Source organism: Ursus americanus, chromosome 12 (assembly GCF_024610735.1).
Source record: "Ursus americanus isolate L20-20 chromosome 12, mUrsAme1.1.p, whole genome shotgun sequence".
NCBI classification, from domain to species: domain Eukaryota; kingdom Metazoa; phylum Chordata; class Mammalia; order Carnivora; family Ursidae; genus Ursus; species Ursus americanus.
Genome location: NC_142138.1, coordinates 64,284,197 through 64,305,396, shown reverse-complemented (window position 1 = coordinate 64,305,396; position 21,200 = coordinate 64,284,197). Strand labels below are relative to the sequence as shown.

At 42.7% G+C, this 21,200-nt stretch overlaps 1 protein-coding gene across 2 annotated transcripts in view; it reads left to right on the top strand.

The window, feature by feature from the left end:
* VTCN1 (V-set domain containing T cell activation inhibitor 1) overlaps positions 1 to 18,627 on the top strand; it is a 62,786-nt gene extending 44,159 nt beyond the window's left edge. Inside the window, exons 4-6 of one of the 2 annotated variants that reach the window (XM_045801409.2) lie at positions 1,986 to 2,264; positions 13,353 to 13,522; positions 16,134 to 18,627. In XM_045801409.2, the coding sequence (XP_045657365.1) occupies positions 1,986 to 2,264; positions 13,353 to 13,477 (404 nt within the window). In that variant the 3' untranslated portion in view covers positions 13,478 to 13,522; positions 16,134 to 18,627. The remainder of the gene's footprint in view (positions 1 to 1,985; positions 2,265 to 13,352; positions 13,523 to 16,133) is intronic. The other variant, XM_045801410.2, reaches the window with a different exon arrangement.
* The last annotated feature ends 2,573 nt before the right edge of the window (positions 18,628 to 21,200 follow it).

The window sequence follows — 21,200 nt, the reverse complement described above, 5'->3', positions numbered from 1 at the left end:
CGCAGACCTTCCTTGGACTTTAAAACATGTGTTTCTACAGGTGTAAAGCACAGATCTAGAGCCAGACCTGGGCAAGTACGGGGCCTGGGCAAGGCAAACTCACTGAGCCTTAGTTTCTTCATCTTAAAATGGGGATTAATAGGGTCATGTCAAAGGGACACTGGAGCCAATTGGAAGGGCTCCCAATGGCAAAGCTGGAACAATCTGAGCAACAAAGTAACAGCATAGAAGCAAATGAAAACTCCAAGTATAAAATAAATACACATGAATCCATACTTCCATAAATATGAGGGAGGTGACACAAATCTTCCTTACAGATGAATTCCAAATAATGTATTTAGATCTCCCCACTCCAGGAGGTGGAGCTTAGTACTTCTTCCCTCCCCCTTGACCACACTCAGGGTGTGTTTTTCTTAGTGAAGTCCAGCTTCCAGAGAAACCTGGCAAACACTGCCTCAGCCAGGTGATCAAAGTTAACATTATCAATGATAAGTCATGTCGATAGTATGCATTCTGATGTAATATGATGAGAAGGGCACTTTTCCTTCTATGGTTTTCCTCTCCAAAACCCATAGCATCAATCTAGTCATGAGAAAAACCCAGACAAATTCCAAAAGAGGGGCACCCTACAAAATACCTGACCTAGACCAGTCCAACTGTCAAGACGATGAAAAACATGGAAAGACTGAGAAACCGACACAGACCAGAGGAACCTAAGAGGACATACCACCCAAATGCAATATGGGATCCTGGGAAGAAAAGGGACATTAGTGGAAAAACTGGTAAAATACAGATAAAGTCTGGAGATGAGTTAGTAGTTACATACCAATGACGGTTTCTTGGTTTTGACAAAGGTACCATGATTGTTTAAGATGTTAACATTAGGGAAAATGGTGAAGTATATACAAGAACTATCTGTGCTATCTTGGAGACATTTCTGTAAATCTAAAATTATTCCAAAATTAAAAGTTCGTTTTTTTAAATGATGATATTAAGAGAGATCCCAAGAACTATTGTGAGGATCAAATGAAATAGTGTCTGGAATTTGGTACCTAGCATGGAGTGCACCCTCAGTAAATGGTGGTTCATTGTCGTGTATGCTCAGCTCCTTACATCATCTCCCAGGAGCTCATTCCCTGCCTGCTGCGAGCAGATGAGTCTCATCTCCCCCGCCAGATAGAAGATTCTTTAAGGGCAAGGCAAGGGCTTTCCTTTCACCGCTCACTCAGTCCCAGCATAGTCCCAGGCAAAGGAAAGTGCTAAATAAATTAATAACTTGGATCTTGCCACTTGGCATAATAAGCATTTTATAGTCAAAAGTCCAGGCCTTAACATATTTCAGCAAATGTCTCACTGCCTGGATATTAGAGGAAGCTAGTCTTAATTCCAAAGTTCATTTACGTCCCCAGTAAGGAAGATTATCTTTGAAGAAAACAAATGACTGTCTCTACCCTTGGATACCAGGGCTGAAGAGTTTCCACCTAAGCAAAATCCAAACCCCCGTGATGACAAGGCCTATGTATGGAATTTCTGTGGGTGACGGGTGAATGCTTTTGTTTTTTCCTTGTCCCTCCCTCCCCCCTCCCTAACTTTATCCTCCAGGCAGAAAAATACACAAAATCCAAGAGGCTTCACAGGTGCCTGAGAAAATGCCCAATTTCCTTAAGGAACAAACATTTTGTGATCAACTTTATCCCTTATCTTTAAGGGATGAACTGGAACTCCTCTTAGTTGGAGAAATTTATCTGTTATAACAATTATACCTAGAACTTAGGTCCTTGGAGTTTGTGAGTTTGACCAAAGGGTTGTACAAATCATTATTTGCATCTGCAGTACAATGGGCCAGACACAGACGGCCCGCTGGGGAAGTACTGAGTCACTTCAGTGGTGGAAATGACTGTGTTTTTAAGACTAGTACTTCAAAGGCTATATTGTTTTACCTGTATGACCTTGACATCTGCCCCTTTTGACTTTCAACCCTGCAGCCTTCAGCATTCCAGAGGTGAATGTGGACTATAATGCCAGCTCAGAGAGCTTACGTTGTGAGGCTCCCCGATGGTTCCCACAGCCTACAGTGGTCTGGGCATCCCAAGTTGACCAGGGAGCCAACTTCTCAGAAGTCTCCAATACCAGCTTTGAGCTGAACTCTGAGAACGTGACCATGAAGGTTGTGTCCGTACTCTACAATGTCACGATCAACAACACATACTCCTGTATGATTGAGAATAACATTGCCAAAGCCACAGGGGATATCAAAGTGACAGGTGGGTTTCTCCAAGCTTTTTGCATGGGTTTATTGGGCAAGAATCAAACACAAATTAAAATCTAATTGGTTTAACAGATACATTATGTATCAGGGCTTAGGAAACTAGAGAGTCCTCTTCATGGAGAACTTGACCACAATTATAGTTGGGATTGCTTTACATAAGAAGACTAACACAAAACAATATTTATGGAATATAGGTCAAAAATCACAATGAGGCTTCCTCTTGTATGCCTTCTCGTTAACTAGAGGTGGTTGCCTGGAGAGCAGCATTTAGGATTCTGTGGCCCTGTCTAACTCAATAGGACTGCTTTGGTGAAGCAATGGGGAAAATGGCAATCATTTGACGTCCTTGATCTACATCCCAAGCCCCCCAAACAAAACTGATCTGGTTCTAGCCCGCCTTTGAGAAGACTTTCAATCTGAAGACTGAAAGTATTAGGGTCCAGCTCCAACTTAGTCTTATTCAGCCCATTTAGGACTGGTTCATGATCCCACTAATATTGGCCCAGGATTAATCAGAAAGCTCTAGACTGAACTGGCCTCCCAGGCTAAAAAGACTAGGACTCAGAGAGGCCCAGCACCCTAGTTCCCCTACTTTAGTGCAAAAAAAATCTAGGGTTGAGCTAGTGTCAAGAAAACGTACAGACCAGATTATGACTTTTAAGATCATCCCTACTGCAGCTGAATTAAAGTCAATCTATAGTGGAAAGAGCATGTCAGGAGAACTGCTGTCTTATACCAAGCCCAGAACCAGGTGGAATACCTTGTACATTTAAGTGCTCTATAAATGTTTGCTGAATTTAACTGAATAAATCATATTTTTGTCAGCTTACTTTTTAATTTAAAAGTATATATATGAAAAGGCAACCTATGAAATGGGAGAAAGTATTTGCAAATCATATATCTGATATTCAGAATACATAAAGAATTCCCACAACTCAACAACAACAAAAATCAAATAACCCAGTTAAAAAATGGACAAAGGCCTTGAACAGACATTTCTCCAAGAAGATAAACAATTGGCCAACAAATATATGAAAAGATGCTCGATATCACTAATCATCAGAGAAATGCAAATCAAAATCACAGTATCACCTCACAAGCATTAGGATAGCTAGTATTTAAAAAAAAAAAAAAACCCGGAAAATAACAAGTATTGGTGAGGATGTGAAGAAATTGGAACACTTGCACATTTTGATGAGATTATAAAATGGTGCAACTGCTATGGAAAGCAGTATGGAGATTCCTCAAAGAATTAAAAATAGAACTACCATATGATCTAACAATACCATTTCTGTGTATATATCCCAAAGAATTGAAAGCAGGTTCTCAAAGAGATATTTGTACACCCATGTTCATAGCAGCATGATTCACAATAGACAAGAGATGGAAGCAACCCAAAATGTCCATAGCAGATGAATGAATAAACTAAATGTGGTATATTGGGCTGCGTGGGTGGCTCAATCGGTTGTGTCCGGCTCTCCATTTCGGCTCAGGTCATGATCTCAGGTTTGTGAGATGGAGCCCCATGTTGGGCTCCATACTGGGTGTGGAGCCTGCTTAAGATTCTCTCTCTCCCTCCCCCTCTGTCTCTCCCCACCTCCCCCTCAGGCACACTCTCTCTTTCTCTAAAAAAAAAAAAAAAGTGGCATATACATACAATGGAATATTATTCACCCTTAAAAGGGAAGGAAATTCTTTCACATGCTACAACATGAATAAATTTTCAGTATTATCGTGCTAAGTGAAATAAGCCAGTCATAGACAAATATTCTATGATTCTACTTATATGAGATATCTAAAGTAATAGTCAAATTCATAGGAAACAGAAAGTAGAATGGAGGTTACCAGCACCTTGTGGGGGAGGGAAAAGCAAAGGGGGGGGGTGTTTAATGGGTATAGAGTTTCAGATTTGCAAATGAAAAAGATTTGTTTTCAACAGAAAACAGAAAAAATCTGTTTCATAATAATGTGAATACACTTAAAACTACTGAACTGTACACTTAAAAATGGTAAAGATGGTAAATTTTATGTTTTTTACCACAATAAAAAAAAGTATCTAACAAAAAAAATCATACATATGAGAAAAAGAGAGCTCTTCCACCATCCTGAGGAACAAATTGGTGACTAGTGAATAGAATGCTCTTAGTTGACTGTAACAGAAAACCAACTCAAATAAGCCTGAGCTAAATGGAGAATTTAATAAAAGAGCCTCAGGATATCTCATGGAACCAAGAAGAGGAGTACAACTTGGCTTCAGGAACTGTTGGAACCAGGAATTTAAACGCCACTGGGATTTTCAATTCTCTACTTTATTCTTTTGTTATTCTCTAATTTAGTTTCTTTTGTTTTAGTCTATAGGGCAGAATGTGATTCCCAAGAGCTCCTAGCTTTAAAAGTCTCTCTCACTCAATACGGTAACCAGAGTGAGCCTTAATCCCACAATCCTATTCTACATTCTCAGAAAGGCTCAACTTGCATCAGTTGCCCACACATAGACCAATGAGGCAGTACCTGATGGAAGGCCTTCCCTGAAGAAAAGGGGGGAAAGGAAGCATTGGGCATTTAGAACAATGGGTGTTGACAGTAGTATCTCAGTTCAGATCTCAATAAATATCTCCAAACTGTATAACTAATGCCTTCCAATAGAAAGGGCAATAACTGAACAAACCACAGAAATTGAGCACACCTTTTATTCAGTGAGCAGATTCTTTTTCCATACATGCTTATTGAATACATTAGGACAAGTGTCCCATGTATCAGTACTAGGACTAAATACAATATGGTACCTGGGCATAGCTCAAAATTCAGAAAACAACACAATTCCTTCTTGCCATGTACAAAGTAAGTACTCCATACATGTTTTTAAACAATTGGATGAGACCACAGAGTTTTCATCCTGTGTTCTCTGACTCTACTGCTAATTTAGGTCATTCATTCAACAAGTATCTATTGTGTGTCAAATATGTACAAAGCAATTTTTAAGTTCCATGAAATACTGAGGTGAATAGCATAAATGTCATAAGAGGAGCGAATCACAGTGTAGATAGATATGGTGTCTAGGAGGAAGAATTGTTAATTATGACTGTGCCTCAGTAGATGAGGCAGAGTTCAAGCTGGGCTTTGAAGGAGAAGAATGGTTTTGATAGAACAGGAAGGTCTGAAGTCAGGAGCCTATGTCAATGGTCAGGGGAGAAATTATGAGGGCTTTAACTGGGGCAGTGGCAATGGAAAGGAGAGGAGAAGAATCAAAACCTAATGAAAAAAATCATCATGGTGACACAAATAGGAAGGACAAGAGAAAGAGCAAGTCGAAATGGGTCTGATATTTCTACCCAGGTTGCTTAGGAGTTTAGTAATGCTATCAACCCAAAATTAAAACAGAAGAAGCAACATGAAGATGAGGGTTTTGGAGATGTTGAGTTGAAAGTGCCCATTGTGTCCAATGGGTAGCACATAACCCAGCATGTGACGGCATTTTCCCTATAACCTTCAACCCTACTTTACATATTTCCTTCTGTGAGAAGGGATTCCCACCAATGTAACCCTTCTAGCCTCTCTTGTCTCCCTTCTTCCCCTCCTCCCCAGAGGAGGAGGAATTAATGTATCTGATTAGTGACTTTAGTAGGAGAAGCTAGACACAAAGAGTTTGGCTCCTCCTTCTCCTTTTCTCTCTAGCTAACCCTGAGAAAGTCTGCTCCTCTAAGCCATCAGTTGCTCAGCAGCAGAATCTCCCCTTGCAGCAGGAAGCCTGCCCCAGTCTGGTGTTGCCTGTCATTGGGAAAGCCTGGGCTGCAGCCCATCTGCCTGTAGACCAAGCTTCATCTTTTATTATCAGACTTAACCAATGATAAAGGTAATATTTTGGTCTTCCAGTTGCCTTACTCTTTTTGTCTTATCCTTGTTCAGAACTCAGTTGGGGAAGAGGGTGTTACTTACTTTGAACCCCAACAGCAGGTGCTCAAAAATATTTACTGAATAATTTTTAACTGACATATACAGTAGCAACCATAAATCCCAATGTGGAACTCAGGACAGAGCTCAGACTAAGGAGGTGGGTTTGGAGATGTTCAGCTTAATGGAAGTAATGCTTACTGGGCTTGTTGTTACAGGTAGTACTTGTTGAGTGCTTATTACATGCCAGGTCCTGTTCTAAGTGCTTTACAGCCTCATAAGAACTCAATGAAGTCCATTATTATCTTTTTTTTTTTTAATTTCACCTGTTCCTTTTTACTTCTTCTTTTTTTTTTAATGATTTTTTTATTATATTATATTAGTCACCATACAGTACATCCCCAGTTTCCGATGTAAGGCTCGATGATTCATCAGTTGTGTGTAACACCCAGTGCACCATGCAATACGTGCCCTCCTTACTACCCATCACCGGTCTATCCCATTCCCCCACCCCCCTCCCCTCTGAAGTCCTCAGTTTGTTTCTCATAGTCCATAGTCTCTCATGTTTCATTCCCCCTTCTGATTACCCCCCCTTTCTTTATCCCTCTCTTCCCCCACCGATCATCCTAGTTCTTATGTTCCATAGATGAGAGAAATCATATGATAGTTGTCTTTCTCTGCTTGACTTATTTCACTTAGCATTATCTCCTCCAGTGCTGTCCATGTTGTAGCAAATGTTGAGAACTCGTTCTTTCTGATAGCTGAGTAATATTCCATCGTATATATGGACCACAACTTCTTAATCCAGTCATCTGTTGAAGGGCATCTCGGCTCCTTCCACAATTTAGCTATTGTGGACATTGCTGCTATGAACATTGGGGTGCATATGACCCTTCTCTTCACTACGTCTGTATCTTTGGGGTAAATAGCCAGTAGTGCAATGGCTGGGTCATAGGGTAGCTCAATTTTTAACTTTTTAAGGGACCTCCACACTGTTTTCCAGAGTGGCTGTACCAACTTGCATTCCCACCAACAATGTAGGAGGGATCCCCTTTCTCCACATCCTCTCCAACAATTGTTGTTTCTTGCCTTGTCTATTTTTGCCATTCTAACTGGAGTAAGGTGGTATCTCAGTGTGGTTTTGATTTGAATTTCCTTGATGGCTAATGATTTTGAACATTTTTTCATGTGTCTGTTAGCCATTTGTATGTCTTCATTGGAAAAGTGTCTGTTCATATCTTCTGCCCATTTTTTGATTTGTTTATTTGTTTCTCGTGTATTGAGTTTGAGAAGTTCTTTGTAGATCTTGGATACCAGTCCTTTATCTGTAGTGTCATTTGCAAATATATTCTCCCATTCCGTGGGCTGCCTCTTAGTTTTTCTGACTGTTTCCTTGGATGTGCAGAAACTTTTAATCTTGATGAAGTCCCATAAGTTCATTTTATCTTTTGTTTCTCTTGCCTTTGGGGATGTGTCATGAAAAAGGTTGCTTTGGCTGATGTCGTAGAGGTTGTTGCCTATGTTCTCCTCTAGAATTTTGATGGATTCCTGTCTCACATCGAGGTCTTTCATCCATTTGGAGTTTATTTTTGTGTATGGTGTGAGATAGTGGTCAAGTTTCATTCTCTTGCATGTAGCTGTCCATTTTCCCAGCACCATTTATTGAAGAGACTGTCTTTTTCCCACCGGATGTTTTTTCCTGCTTTATCAAATATTAGTTGCCCAAAGAGCCGAGGGTCCATTTCTGGGCTCTCTATTCTGTTCCATTGGTCTATGTGTCTGTTTTTGTGCCAGTACCATGCTGTCTTTGTGATCACAGCTTTGTAGTACAGCTCAAAATCCGGCATTGTGATGCCCCCAGCTTTGTTTTTCCTTTTCAACAGTTCCTTGGAGATTCGGGGCCTTTTCTGGTTCCATACAAATTTAAGGACTGTTTGTTCCAGTTCTTTGAAAAATGTCCTTGGTATTTTGATCGGGATAGCATTGAAAGTGTAGATTGCTCTGGGTAGCATGGACATTTTAACTATGTTAATTCTTCCGATCCATGAGCATGGAATATCTTTCCATCTTTTTATGTCTTCCTCAATGTCTTTCAAGAGTGATTTATAGTTTCTAGAATATAGGTCCTTTACGTCTCTGGTTAAGTTAATTCCAAGGTAACGTATGGATTTTGGTGCTATTGTAAATGGGATGGATTCCCTAATTTCTCTTTCTTCGGTCTCGTTATTCGTGTATAGAAATGCAACTGATTTCTGAGCATTTATTTTGTATACTGCCACGTTACTGAATTGCTCTATAACTTCTAATAGTTTGGGAGTGGCTTCTTTTGGGCTTTCCATATAGAGTATCATGTCATCTGCAAAGAGAGACATTTTGACTTCTTCTTTGCCAATTTGAATACCTTTGATCCCTTTTTGTCGTCTGATTGCTGTTGCAAGGACTTCTAGTACTATGTTGAATAATAGTGGTGAGAGTGGGCATCCTTGTCGAGTTCCTGATCTTAAGGGAAAGGCTTCCAGCTTTTCCCCATTGAGAATAATATTTGCAGTAGGCTTTTCATAGATGGCTTTTATGAGATTGAGAAATGTACCTTCTATTCCTACACTCTGAAGGGTTTTAATCAGGAAAGGATGCTGTATTTTGTCAAATGCTTTTTCGGCATCGATTGAGAGGATCATATGGTTCCTGAGTCTTTTCTTGTTGATATGATGTATCACGCTGATTGATTTGCGAATATTGAACCACGCTTGCATCCCAGGTATGAATCCCACTTGATCGTGATGGATAATCCTTTTAATGTACTGTTGGATTCTATTAGCAAGTATCTTGTTGAGGATTTTGGCGTCCATATTCATTAGGGAAATCGGTCTGTAATTCTCCTTTTTGAGGGGGTCTTTGCCTGGTTTGGGGATCAAGGTAATATTGGCCTCATAGAATGAGTTTGGTAGCTTTCCTTCTGTTTCTATTTTTTGAAATAGCTTTAGGAGAATAGGTATTATTTCTTCTTTGAATGTTTGGTAGAATTCCCCAGGAAAACCGTCCGGGCCTGGAGTTTTGTTATTTGGAAGGTTGTTTATCACTGACTCAATCTCTTCATAATTAATTGGCCTGTTTAAGGAATCAATTTCTTCCGGTTTCAATCTTGGTAGTTTATAGGTTTCCAGGAAGGATTCCATCTCTTCCAGATTGCTTAGTTTATTGGCATATAGCTGTTGATAAAAATTTCTAATAATCCTTCCAATTTCAATGGTGCTCGTCGTGACCTCTCCTTTTTCATTCATAATTTTAATAATCTGGGTCCTTTCTCTTTTCTTTTGGATAAGTGTTGCCAGTGGTCTGTCAATTTTATTGATTCTCTCAAAGAACCAGCTTCTAGTCCTGTTGATCTGCTCTACTGTACTTCTGGTTTCTGCTTGATTGATTTCAGCTCTAATTTTGGTCAACTGCTTCCTCGTGCGTGGATTAGGCCTGTCCCTCTGTTGCTGTTCCAGCTTCTTGAGGTGAGAATATAAAAACTGCATTTTAGATTTTTCTATTCTTTTGAGTGAGGCTTGGATGGCTATGTATTTCCCCCTTAGGACTGCCTTTGCAGTATCCCATAGGTTTTGGACTGTTGTATTTTCATTCTCATTGGTCTCCATAAATTGTTTAATTTGATTTTTGATTTCCTGGTTTATCGAGTCATTCCTGAGCAGGATGGTTCTTAGTCTCCAAGTGTTTGAGTTTCTTCCAAATTTTTCCTTGTGGTTGAGTTCCAATTTCAGAGCGTTGTGGTCTGAGAATATGCAGGGGATAATTTCAATCTTTTGGTATCGGTTGAGACCTGTTTTGTGTCCCAGAACATGGTCTATTCTTGAGAATGTTCCATGGGCATTAGAATAGAATGAGTATTCTTTGGTTCTGGGGTGTAGTGTTCTATATATATCTATGAGGTCCAACTCGTTGAGTATGGCATTCAAAGCCTTTGATTCTTTGCTTAGTTTTCGCCAGGGTGTTCTGTCTATTTCTGATAGTGGAGTGTTGAGGTCCCCTACTATTAATGTATTTTTATTTATATGTCTCTTTATTCTGGTTAAGAGTTGGCTTGTGTATCTTGCTGCTCCCCTGTTGGGGGCATATATATTTATAATTGTCATATCCACTTGTTGAATACTTCCCTTAAGAATAATATAGTGCCCTTCTGCGTCTCTAACTATAGTCTGTAGTTTAAAATCCAATTTATCTGATATGAGAATTGCTACCCCAGCTTTCTTTTGAGGTCCATTTGCGTGAAAGATGGTACTCCATCCCCTTACTCTCAGTCTGAATGCATCTTTGGGTTTGAAATGAGTCTCTTGTAGACAGCAAATGGATGGGTCATTTCTTTTTATCCAATCTGCAACCCTGTGGCGTTTTATGGGATGGTTCAAACCATTTACATTAAGACTGATTACTGAGAGATATGATTTTAATGTTGCCATGTTGCCAGTAAAGTCTTTGTTTGTATTGGCTGTGACTTTCTGTTCTGTATCACTCTTGGGGCCTTTTTACTTTTATAGAACCCCCCGTAATATCTCCTGTAGGGCTGGTTTCGTGGTTACAAAATTGGTTAGTGACTGGGGATTCTGAAATGTCTTTATTTCTCCATCAATTCTGAATGACAGCCTTGCTGGATAAAGGATCCTTGGCTGCATGTTTTTCTCTGAAAGAGCTTTAAATATGCTCCCCCAACCCTTTCTCTCATTCCAGGTCTGTGTAGACAGGTCTGACGTAATTCTGATGCTTTTGCCTTGGTACGTGAGAAATTTCTTTGCCCTGGCCGCTTTCAATACTGTATCCTTGCATCTAATATTTGCGAATTGCACTATGACGTGACGTGGCGTAGGTTTGTCATGGTTGAGCTTGGGAGGGGTCCTCTCTGCCTCTTGGACACGAATGTTTGTTTCCCTTGCTAGATTAGGGAAGTTTTCAGCTACAATTTGTTCAAATATCTCTTCTAGACCTCTGTTTTTCTCCACCCCCTCAGGGATGCCGATGATTCTAACATTGGATCGTTTCATTGAGTCAGTAATCTCCTGTAACCTACATTCGTGGGCGTGGATTTTTTTAAGACCATCTTCTATTTTCATTTTTTCCTCTATTAACCCATCCTCCAATTCACTAACCTGTTCCTCTGCTTCTGCGACCCTGGCCGTCAGAGCCTCTAGTTTTGCCTGCATTTGGCTCATAGAATTTTTAATTTCTGTCAGATTCGCTCTCATTTCTGTCCTTAGGGATTCTATATTCTCAGTAACCTTTTCGTTAATAGTTTTTTCAATTCTACTCATCATTTTGACCATCGTTACTCTGAATTCCATTTCTGATAATTTGGTTACATCCATATCCATTATTTCTGTGGCAGAGGCCACAGACTCACTGTCTTTTCTTTGCTGGGGGGGGCTTCTCCTTCTTGTCATTCTGATGAGGAGAAGTTGCGGGGTTGTCCAGAGCCCAAATTATTGACTGGGTCCCAGGCCGTGCCCCTTGTTTTATAGGGATCTTAGGGATGTGGGCTTTTTCTTTAAAGATTTTATTTATTTATTTATGTGGCAGCCAACCAGCGAGAGAGGGAACAGAAGCAGGGGAGTGGGAGAGGAAGAAGCAGGCTCCCAGCGGAGGAGCCCGATGAGGGACTCCTTTCCGGAACGCCGGGATCACGCCCTAAGCCGAAGGCGGGCACTCAATGACTGCACCACCCAGGTGCCTCGGGTTGTGGGCTTCTTGATTTCTCAGCCTGCCTTCTGGGGGAGGGGCCTGCCGCGCCGATACTCAGGCAACCCTGTTTGGGTAGAGTCTCCGCGTCCCCTGCGAGGGGGGATGGGGATGGGCACGCTGTGAGCCGGTGTTTCCAGGCTTTTGTTCTCTGGCGGCTTTCCCTGGCGGTTTGCTGTGCCTCTTCTGAGAGTCAGAGCAGCAGCGGCTAAATTTCAGCCTCTGTCACAGAACAGAGGCATTGCGGCCCGTTCTCTACTAATGTTCTGGCCACTTTAACTCTGTTTCTGTTGGTGCTGCTCAACCCTGCAGCGTCCCAGGATGTGCGCCCCACACCCGGCGTCCCAGCCCTCACTTCCAGGGCCGGCGCGTCTCTGTCCTTTGTGTTTCTAATGCCGCCAGCCGCCAGCCGCCCCGCACGCTCCCGGATCTCCCGGTCTCAGTCTGGATCCAGTGAGCGCACCGGGATTCCGGGGTTCCGCGAGATGCCTGGTGGCATGCGCACCCGGCTCACGGTCTCAGTCTGCTGTTTTGCGGGTGCCGTCCGCGAGCCCCGCCCGCTCTCCCGTGCAAGTGGCTACCGCTTCCCAGCGCCCGAACACGGCGGCTCCCTCCCCCTTCCGTTTATCTTCCGATATCTGTGCACAGTTTCATGGCTCCCCGCTTCGTACCTCAATACTCAGCGCTGGAGATGTTCATTTGTAGAGATCCAGATGCGTCTTCCTGCGTCTCAGGCTGGTTCCATGGTTGTTTAGGCTGGTCTGGTACCTATCCAGCTCGACTCGGGGGACCGGCTAAAAACGGTGTCTCCTACTCCTCCGCCATCTTAACTCCTTTTTCTGAAGTCCATTATTATCTTAGCTTTATTTTCTAGGTGAAGAAACTGAGGCATGAATAGGCTGAGTTCCCTGCCTAAAGTCACACAGCTAGTAAGTGTCAAAGCTGAAATGAACTAAATGAGAGTGGATTGTCTAGGAAGCAAATAGAGTAAAAGAAGAGTAATCTCGTTTCTTCCCTTCTACCTTTCCCGACTTCAAAATGAGAACAATATTTTCGCATCGCTTTGTAGTGGTGTGATGAAGCAAGTGACACAGAACCTGTAAAGGTCACTGCCTACGGGAAAAAATGTGTCTGAAACCAAGGACCAGCCATGACCGCTGATCCTATTCTTTATTTGGTAAGCAAGAACAATCTCTTTATTGGTCTCATTTTTCATGTGGCTGAGTGTTCACTGGCGTGGACAGCAGACTGGAACTTCCTTTGAAGAAAGCTAAAGCTCTGATTTTAAGCCAATTACAGAGAGGTGGAGAATAGGGTACAAAATTGCCCCCAGATTGGGGTAGAAGTTGTATTAGAAACAACTTATTCTGTTTTTCAGGTACTTTTCTTTGCCAAGCAGCCACGTGAAGAAGACATCCAGCTTTTCCTCTGTGACCCTGAACTTGTTTCTCTCCCTTTGCAGACTCTGAGATTAAAAGGCGGAGTCACCTACAGCTGCTGAACTCAAAGGCGTCCCTGGGTGTCTCTTCTTTCTTTGCCATCAGCTGGGTACTCCTGCCTCTCTCCCCTTACCTGATGCTGAAGTAATGAGCCCTGGCCACACAGAAACATGCAAAGTCATTGGTACAACAGGTGAGATGGATCAAGAATGGTGTGGGAATTGGATCTGTGTGTGCTTGTGTCCCTAACCAGAGTCAAGCAACCTCCCGCATCAGCCTCAGAAAGAAACATTTGATAATGCCAGGGCAGCGGGCACTGTTCCCACTGGTCTTGTGAAAGGTAAATATGTGTGAACAAAGAGTGTAGATCTCATCGATGTGCTTACAGCAAAAACAACTCTGCAATTCGAATATTTGTGTAAATTCCAACATCTTTTCATGTACCGAGTATCCATCCACAAGGCAAGAAGAGAAAGAGAAAGAGATGTTTAGCCCTGATAGCTCCTCTGGATTTCACTGTTATTTTACAAAACATCATGACATGCACATAATCACTCACACAAGTGACCTCCACCTGGCCCTTCCACAAAGCTCCTATTGACCAGAAGCTTGAAAAATGACTCCCCAACTACCCCCGCCCCTGCTGAGACTTCTGTCACTTCAGTCCTCTGGCTCCAATTTGGAGTAGGACCTTGCTTTCCGAATATTCTTCTTGAATGGAATCTGTGTCCAGATGAGCTCATGAAGCTCCAGTCAGCACTATCACGTGACTCAGTGGCATTGCCACCGTGCATCCAGGCTCGCAACCTGAGAGCGATTTCTGTCCCCACTCTGTCCTTGGCATCCATTTGTTACCAAGCCCCAGAGCATTTTCCTGGGTTGTCCCTCAGACTGACCCTAATCCAGCCTCCACTATTTCACACACCTGACTACTTCTAAAACCTTGTACTTGCTCCTTCCTCTCCCTGTGTCCATTGATAGGAACTAAGATGCCAAAATAAAATGATTCAAATGCTATTTTCATCACAGCATTCCTTCGCGCTGGAAGCTAACGTGACTCTCTGGACACTAATGTGTCAGAGTCAAGGTCCTCAGTCATGTGGTCACAGCGCTTCCCGCTTTACCTGTGCTTCCTGCTTCTCTCAGCTGCCTGCCCTTCTCTCTGGTCTTGCTCCCTCCCTCACTGGCCCTTCCGGGGAAGTCTCCTGGATTCTGTGGCAATTCAAAGCCACACTTCCTTCACCCATTTCAATCAAGTGCTTCCCAGCTTATAGCCCACTTTCCTGATGGTCCCTTTATTCCACAGCCCCTTGGCATGCATGAATAATTTATGATATCTTACAGTCTCAAAGGCACGTATATTCCTTGCCTAGATTGTTAAGTAGGGCAGGCAAAGATCTGTTGATCCGCTTTTCATTCTTTCTCTGTTCTCCAAACACAACAGTGCAGTGCACAAGAGGGAGTCTTTGCAAGGAAACACGCCCATTCCCACTTCCACGGTTGTCAGTGGAGGGAGATTTCCCTGAGGAAACTCTCTCTTGAGGATCTCACTAGTAGAAAAGGAACACTTTCTTCTTTCCTTGATTCCCCACAACACGGTAAATGAATTTTTTATATCTGCAACTAGATAATCTGACCTATAAAGTATGGCTTATTCATCTTTATCTTGTATTCCCTTCGAGCAGCCATTTGCAGCCTTTTTAAAAAGCCATGACATACGTGGAAGGGACGATATCCACATGCAGTATACGTGGGTCATATACAGTTACCTGATTAGCTACAACTCCACCTCTTTCTCCCTACGACTTTAAATCCATTTTTAAAAATAAATAAGTAGATCATTGCTTGTGAAACCCATTATGGGACTGTGGGGGAAGGTCATTGATGGGGCGCCTGGGTAGCGCAGTCGTTAAAGCGTCTGCCTTCCACTCAGGGCATGATCCTGGCGTTCCGGGATCAAGTCCCACATCAGGCTCCTCCGCTATGAGCCTGCTACTTCCTCTCCCACTCCCCCTGCTGTGTTCCCTCTCTCGCTGGCTGTTTCTCTGTCACATAAATAAATAAAATCTTTAAAAAAAAAGAAAAGACATGACTGTCAGGTGACCCATGAACTGGACCTGGGTGATCAGAGGCTCCTCACCTCCACCCCTGTCCTTGGGACGAGGGTCCCACTTGCCTGTCTCACTCCCAGAGGCTGCTCCAAGGACACAGCCTTGAGATAATGATGTGGTGTTGAGAACACCTTGCATGGTATATGTGACTGAACCTAGTGATGGCCCCTATATTAACTTTTAAGACTTACAAGGATCTACTCGTCTTCTTGCTGCCCAGGACAGGCCTCATGTGTAAGGGCCCTTTGGTCACCGAGACTGCCACCCACCAAACCGGAGTGGCCTGCCTCTTTCTTCTGTCTCTCCCTGCCCTATAAGTAAGGGGGCACGGTTTCAGACTACTCCCAGGGAGTTCCTGGGAGGGTTGCAAACCAACACTGAGCACAACATTTTAGGTCACACACACTCGTTGGTTGGACACTCAGGCTGAAGTCATCTTTCTCTCAGCTCATAGTTGTTCTCTCAGTTCCAATTAGCTCTAAGCATGGTCCCCTTCCTGAAGAAGAGACTCAAGCCATCTCCCTTCCCCCAGCAACCCATGGTAGCATGTGGTACTGACAGAACATCATCAAAATACAGAAAAACGAGCTCATCTCTGAACAAGAGATACCCTCATACAGGGGCAGAGACTATCGGTTCTCTATAAATGTTTGCTGAATGGTTGTAAGAACGTCCTATTTCTGTTATTTTCAGAATCCCAGGAATCTGCAGAACTATTTCACCATAAGATATGACCTAGTTTTGTATTTCTGGGGGGAAATGAATTCATGTCTAGAAGTTTGGAGTGAACAAATAAGATCAAGAAGCAAAAAAAGGCCAAAAGCAACCCACAGAAGACTGTAATATGAACCAGATAAATCTATCTTCAAAGACATATATTAAGAGCTGGGAACATAATTCATCTGAACTGGATATGTGTTAGGACTAAGTCAATTGCAAGTGGAGACAAGTGGATCTCCATACCTCAGGGACCCCCTCCTCACCACCACCACCCCATCCAGGGAATGAGAGGATGGGATATTGCCTCTCCCTAGTCTCTGAATCTTTATATTGCTGTAATGTTGCTCTAAGTTCCCAAAGTTTTGATTTGCAATACCTCCACATCTTATAATCCATAAATTAAACTGCAGTGGATATAGTAAGAAGCTGCTAGTTAGCTGCTACTTGACAATTCAGAGGTGGCTGAATTTTAGTGATGGGTCAAATAATTCACTTTTCATTAGGATGCTTCCAAAAGTGCCTTGGAATCTCCTCCCACCTGACAAATGCTAAAGAAACATGGTCATAATTTAAACTTAAAACATGTAGCTGGGAGACACTGGTTTTCCAAATTATCTGAGCATCTTCTTTTTAAAACAAACAAATGCCATTTTATTTCTCAGATGACGTGCATCCTTGAATGGTCCAGGAAAGGACCTCTCATCATCTCTGTATACGGCATTATGTCAACACAAGGTTTCAGGCTTCTACGTTCTGTCTTACATGGACAGCGACAACCTCAGCTTTCAACAGCACCTAGAGCACTGGGACTCAACGGGGTGATTTTTCACACCCCTCCCCGCACACAGCAGACATCTGAAAATGTTTGGAGACAGTCTGAGTTGTCACAACTCGGGGGAGAAGGGAGGGTGCTAGCGTTATGGATAGAACCCAGGGATGCCACTCAACATCTTCCAATGTACGGAATTATCCACCCACAACAAAGAATTACCCAGCCCCAAATATCAGATGTAGAAAGGGATCTAGAAAAGAGGGAAAACAAACCTTTTTGCTTCCTACAAATAGGCACTATCCTCTATCTCTCTGGCTGCTGTCTCAGCAGAGAGAGCCAGAGCTCAGTTTCAGGCAAGCAGGAATTCCTGATGGGGTTATTTCCAGCGGGTTTCTTTCCCTTCATTCTACAGCACAAATTAGGTTCTATGACAGCTGCCTGAGGTCTATCTCAAGCTCTCTCGCTCTGAGTTCAGATCTCAGGACCCTGCCTAGTCACAATTCCAATGAAAGCAACAAAAACATGTCCCCTCCTTGAAACACACAGAGATTTCTGAAAGCAGGGGCAATGGACCTTTGAAATGAGACCCTGAGGAATAAAGCTTTGATCAAAAAGAATGTTTTGTTCACACCCGCCTTTCCATACTTTTCACGTGTTGATGTCCGCCTCCCTGGCACTTTGGACCCACCATGACTGTATTACATTTTGTTATAGAAAGCTTGATTTTTGAGTTCTGACCATTCAAGAGAATGATTAAATGCCCATTTCCTATACTGTTGTCTGCCTGGTTTGTCAAAGAAAGTGAGCATGAGGGAAGATGGATAAAAGCCATGGATCAAGGTCTAAAGATTAGCACCTACCACGTAATGGGTCTTCAATAAATGTTCGTTGAATGAAGAAATAAATGAATAGGAGTGGCTGGGCCTAGTTCCTTAAGGAAACTCCATAGACTTTGCCGGCCTGCCACGTGTCCATCTGGGAAAGGTCTCAGTGGCTTGAGGCAGGTAACATTTGGGAGAATATATATAGGTGGACAAACCCATTGCTCTGGTGTCAAAAAATCTGTTTACTATTCAGAAATTATCAAATTCTCAAATCTTAGAGGTAAAGGACCTCAAAATCCTTTCCTAGTCCTTTCACTTTTCAGATGAAGACCCAGAGGCCCAGGGTGAAGTGTGTGTAATGTCCTCAGGTTATGTGACTTGCCAAAAATTGCACTGATAGTTGGTAGAGGGATAAAATCTACAGAAAATTGAATTGCCAAAGGGCAAATTCTCAGGGGACTTTCAGAGCAACTCTTCCCTGCTGTGTTTCTAGCTCGGTCCCCAACAGCCTTTTGCAAGAAGAGACCAATGCTGAACCAAATTGAAAAAGCAAACTGTGAAAGCATAAATACTCCCAACCCGGGTAAATTCTTTGGCCTTGTCCATGAGCACACGGCAGATGCATTAGACAACAGATGTATCGTATCAGCTAAAGTGCAAGAACGAGAATAAACATTTGGGGAAGCTCGAATCCGGATGCCAAAGGCACATTTGACCAAACAAGTCAAACTTCAAGGTGAAGTATCAGCTCCCAGCTATCCCCAGGTTGTTTGAAGATTTGTTTTAAGTGCACAGTGACCTCAATCTGTGCTTTATTAATTGGGGGAAAGGGTGTGCACGGTTCATTGTTGCATAATAAAGCTTCTGCTTGATGGCATATGTGGTATGCTTCGGTTCTATGATGAAATGGAATTCCCAATCTCCCTCCGGCTGGTGAAGTCTCCACACATCCAGCTGGCTGCTCTAATTCAGACTGTCTTACCATGTGCCTGAGCTCCTGCTCCTTCTGACTTTTGTCTTATTTCCTCTTCCACGTCAGTCATCTCCAGGAATTCCCGTATGAAAGCCATGAGTGAGAATTAACTGTCACAAAAACAGAGCCTTAGCTATGCTCTCTCCTGTCTTTCTTTAAATTCTACCTACCCTCCAGCAAAAATTCTTTCCCCATGAAGCTGTTTCTGAGCAGTTCTACGCAACATGATTTTACACTTGTCTTTGGTCTATGCATGCAATTTACCACAAAATTGTGCTCTGTTTTGTCTGTTGGTTTTCACTGTTGTGTACTTGGACTCCCTTGAAGATCATGAGAAAATAAGGATGGGGGTCCAGGCAGGCAGCCCTTGGAACACTGCTCTTAGAAGAGGATCAAGCAGATACACCCAGGAGGTCTTGTTTCTTTATGGGTGTTTGCTGGGACAAAGCAGTTAAATCGCAGCCTAGAAGGGGGCTATGCACTTATCACTACAGGAGCCCCTGTGTCTACTGAAAGGTATGGCTCCCCCAGAAAATGATATGTCTGTGTCTTCTCAAAGTCATAACTTGACCTTCAGCATTATCTTATCTCTTCAGTTCAAATCTAACCATCCTGCCTAAGGAGTATCCTTAGCATTTTCAATTGAAGGTCCCTTACGCAAAACTCTAACACCTCAAATAAGAACTTTATGAATACCTTGGTCCTATCTCCCTTCTTTAGAACAAGCTAAAAGTGACACTCAGTTAATCTAGCCTGTGAGCAGTTCATAGCCAAGTGAGAGCATTTCCCTTCTCTTTGCCCTCTGTATTTGCAGTTACCAAACGTCATTTGTAACTACTCATCTGTCATTCTAGGGAGAACAGTTTAGGCTTTGACAGATACAATTCCAGGACCTTATGGTACTTAATATGACTTTGATGAGTTGGTTCAGGTAGCCATATAGGACTCCAGTGGTGGGTCCAGGCCTCACACCTAGGGTAGGTGAGACTAGAAGTATGACAAGGTTACCGCATACAGATAGCAGCTTCTATTGACAGGCAGTGGTGCCCCAGAAGAAGCCAAGTCGCAGCCTGCTAAGTGAGGATCTAGAAAAAAATGACAATTATCTTCAGTTTCCTCTCCCTTCCCTTTTATCCATTTTCTCCCACATGGCCCAATCAACCCGCCTCTAGGCCCTGAGTAACTCTCTGTTTTTCCACCATTCTTTCCATTAAGTGCCCCACCTCCCACTGCCCAAGAAAGAAAATGCTTCCTGGCACCAAGCTACACACGAGCAGGTAATTTATGGACTACCACTTTCATTAGCTCAATGTCTTGCCCTCCCATGAAGGCAAGTCTTTATTGAAATAAAGCCATGAGTGAAAATATCAAACAAAAATATTAAATCACTGAGAGATACTTAGGATATCAAAGTGTAGACCAGTGATTCTCAGCAGGAAAGTCTGGAGGCAGGGAGTGTGGGGGCTTTTTAACAATACAGACATCACTACCTCCACCCCCATTGCTGCAGTGAAGAACCACTGTGTGACATGAGACAGACTTGAAGAGAAAAATTTACCTTTATACACAGGTGACTATTGTGGAAGTTTGAGGTCAACTAATGCAAATAGCTACCTTTAGAGAAGGAAAGGAAATCAAGTGTCTCCTATGTGTCAAATGTCATACTAGGACTTTTTCTCATTCAAGCCTTATCCTATATGGTGGGTATCACCTTGCCCCATCACCATCACCATCACCATTTTACAGAGGAGAAAACAGGTCCTGAGAGGTTAAATAATCTAAGACCACACAGTCAACAGGTTGAACCAGAATTCAAGCTCAAATCTATCATCACAACCCATACTATTTCTGAAAGAGTCTGGTCATGTGTGAAAGTACCATCAGAGGCTGAAAATATTATATGAATATTGGCCATCATGTTATTATATGTATTAAAACACGAGGAGTCATTGGGAGCTTTCAGCTTCGCTACTCCTGCAGATTTGCAGTTATCTGTGAGGACAGCTCTTCTCCCTGGAGGAGACTGCGGTGCTGCCTCAGTTACACACTTGGGGCCATTTCCCACCGCAGCCCTTCCCTGGGTCACTGAGGGGCTGGCCATGGACTCGCAAGCCTCTCCTAACAGGCTCTGGCGACACCACCTTGTTGTGTTGCCAACAGTCCTTCCGGGACCACCTCTGAGACTTCAGAAGATGGCTGTGATCTGCTGAGGTGAAGTCTTTTCCAGTTGATCCAAAATGTCTTCTGAGACCAGTTTATATGTTCATTCTTGTCAGCCTCAAACATACCTGGAAAGAACACATTTAATTACTGTAAATTCTCCCCTGAATCCACTAATGTTGAGCACTAGGTCACACATGATCCCTTCTCCTCTGCCAAGACCAACCGTACTGGTTTTATGTAATCAAATCGATCGATTTTTCCACTTTCGTTTCTTCTTTTAGTACTTCTGCTTATATATGTTTAAGTAT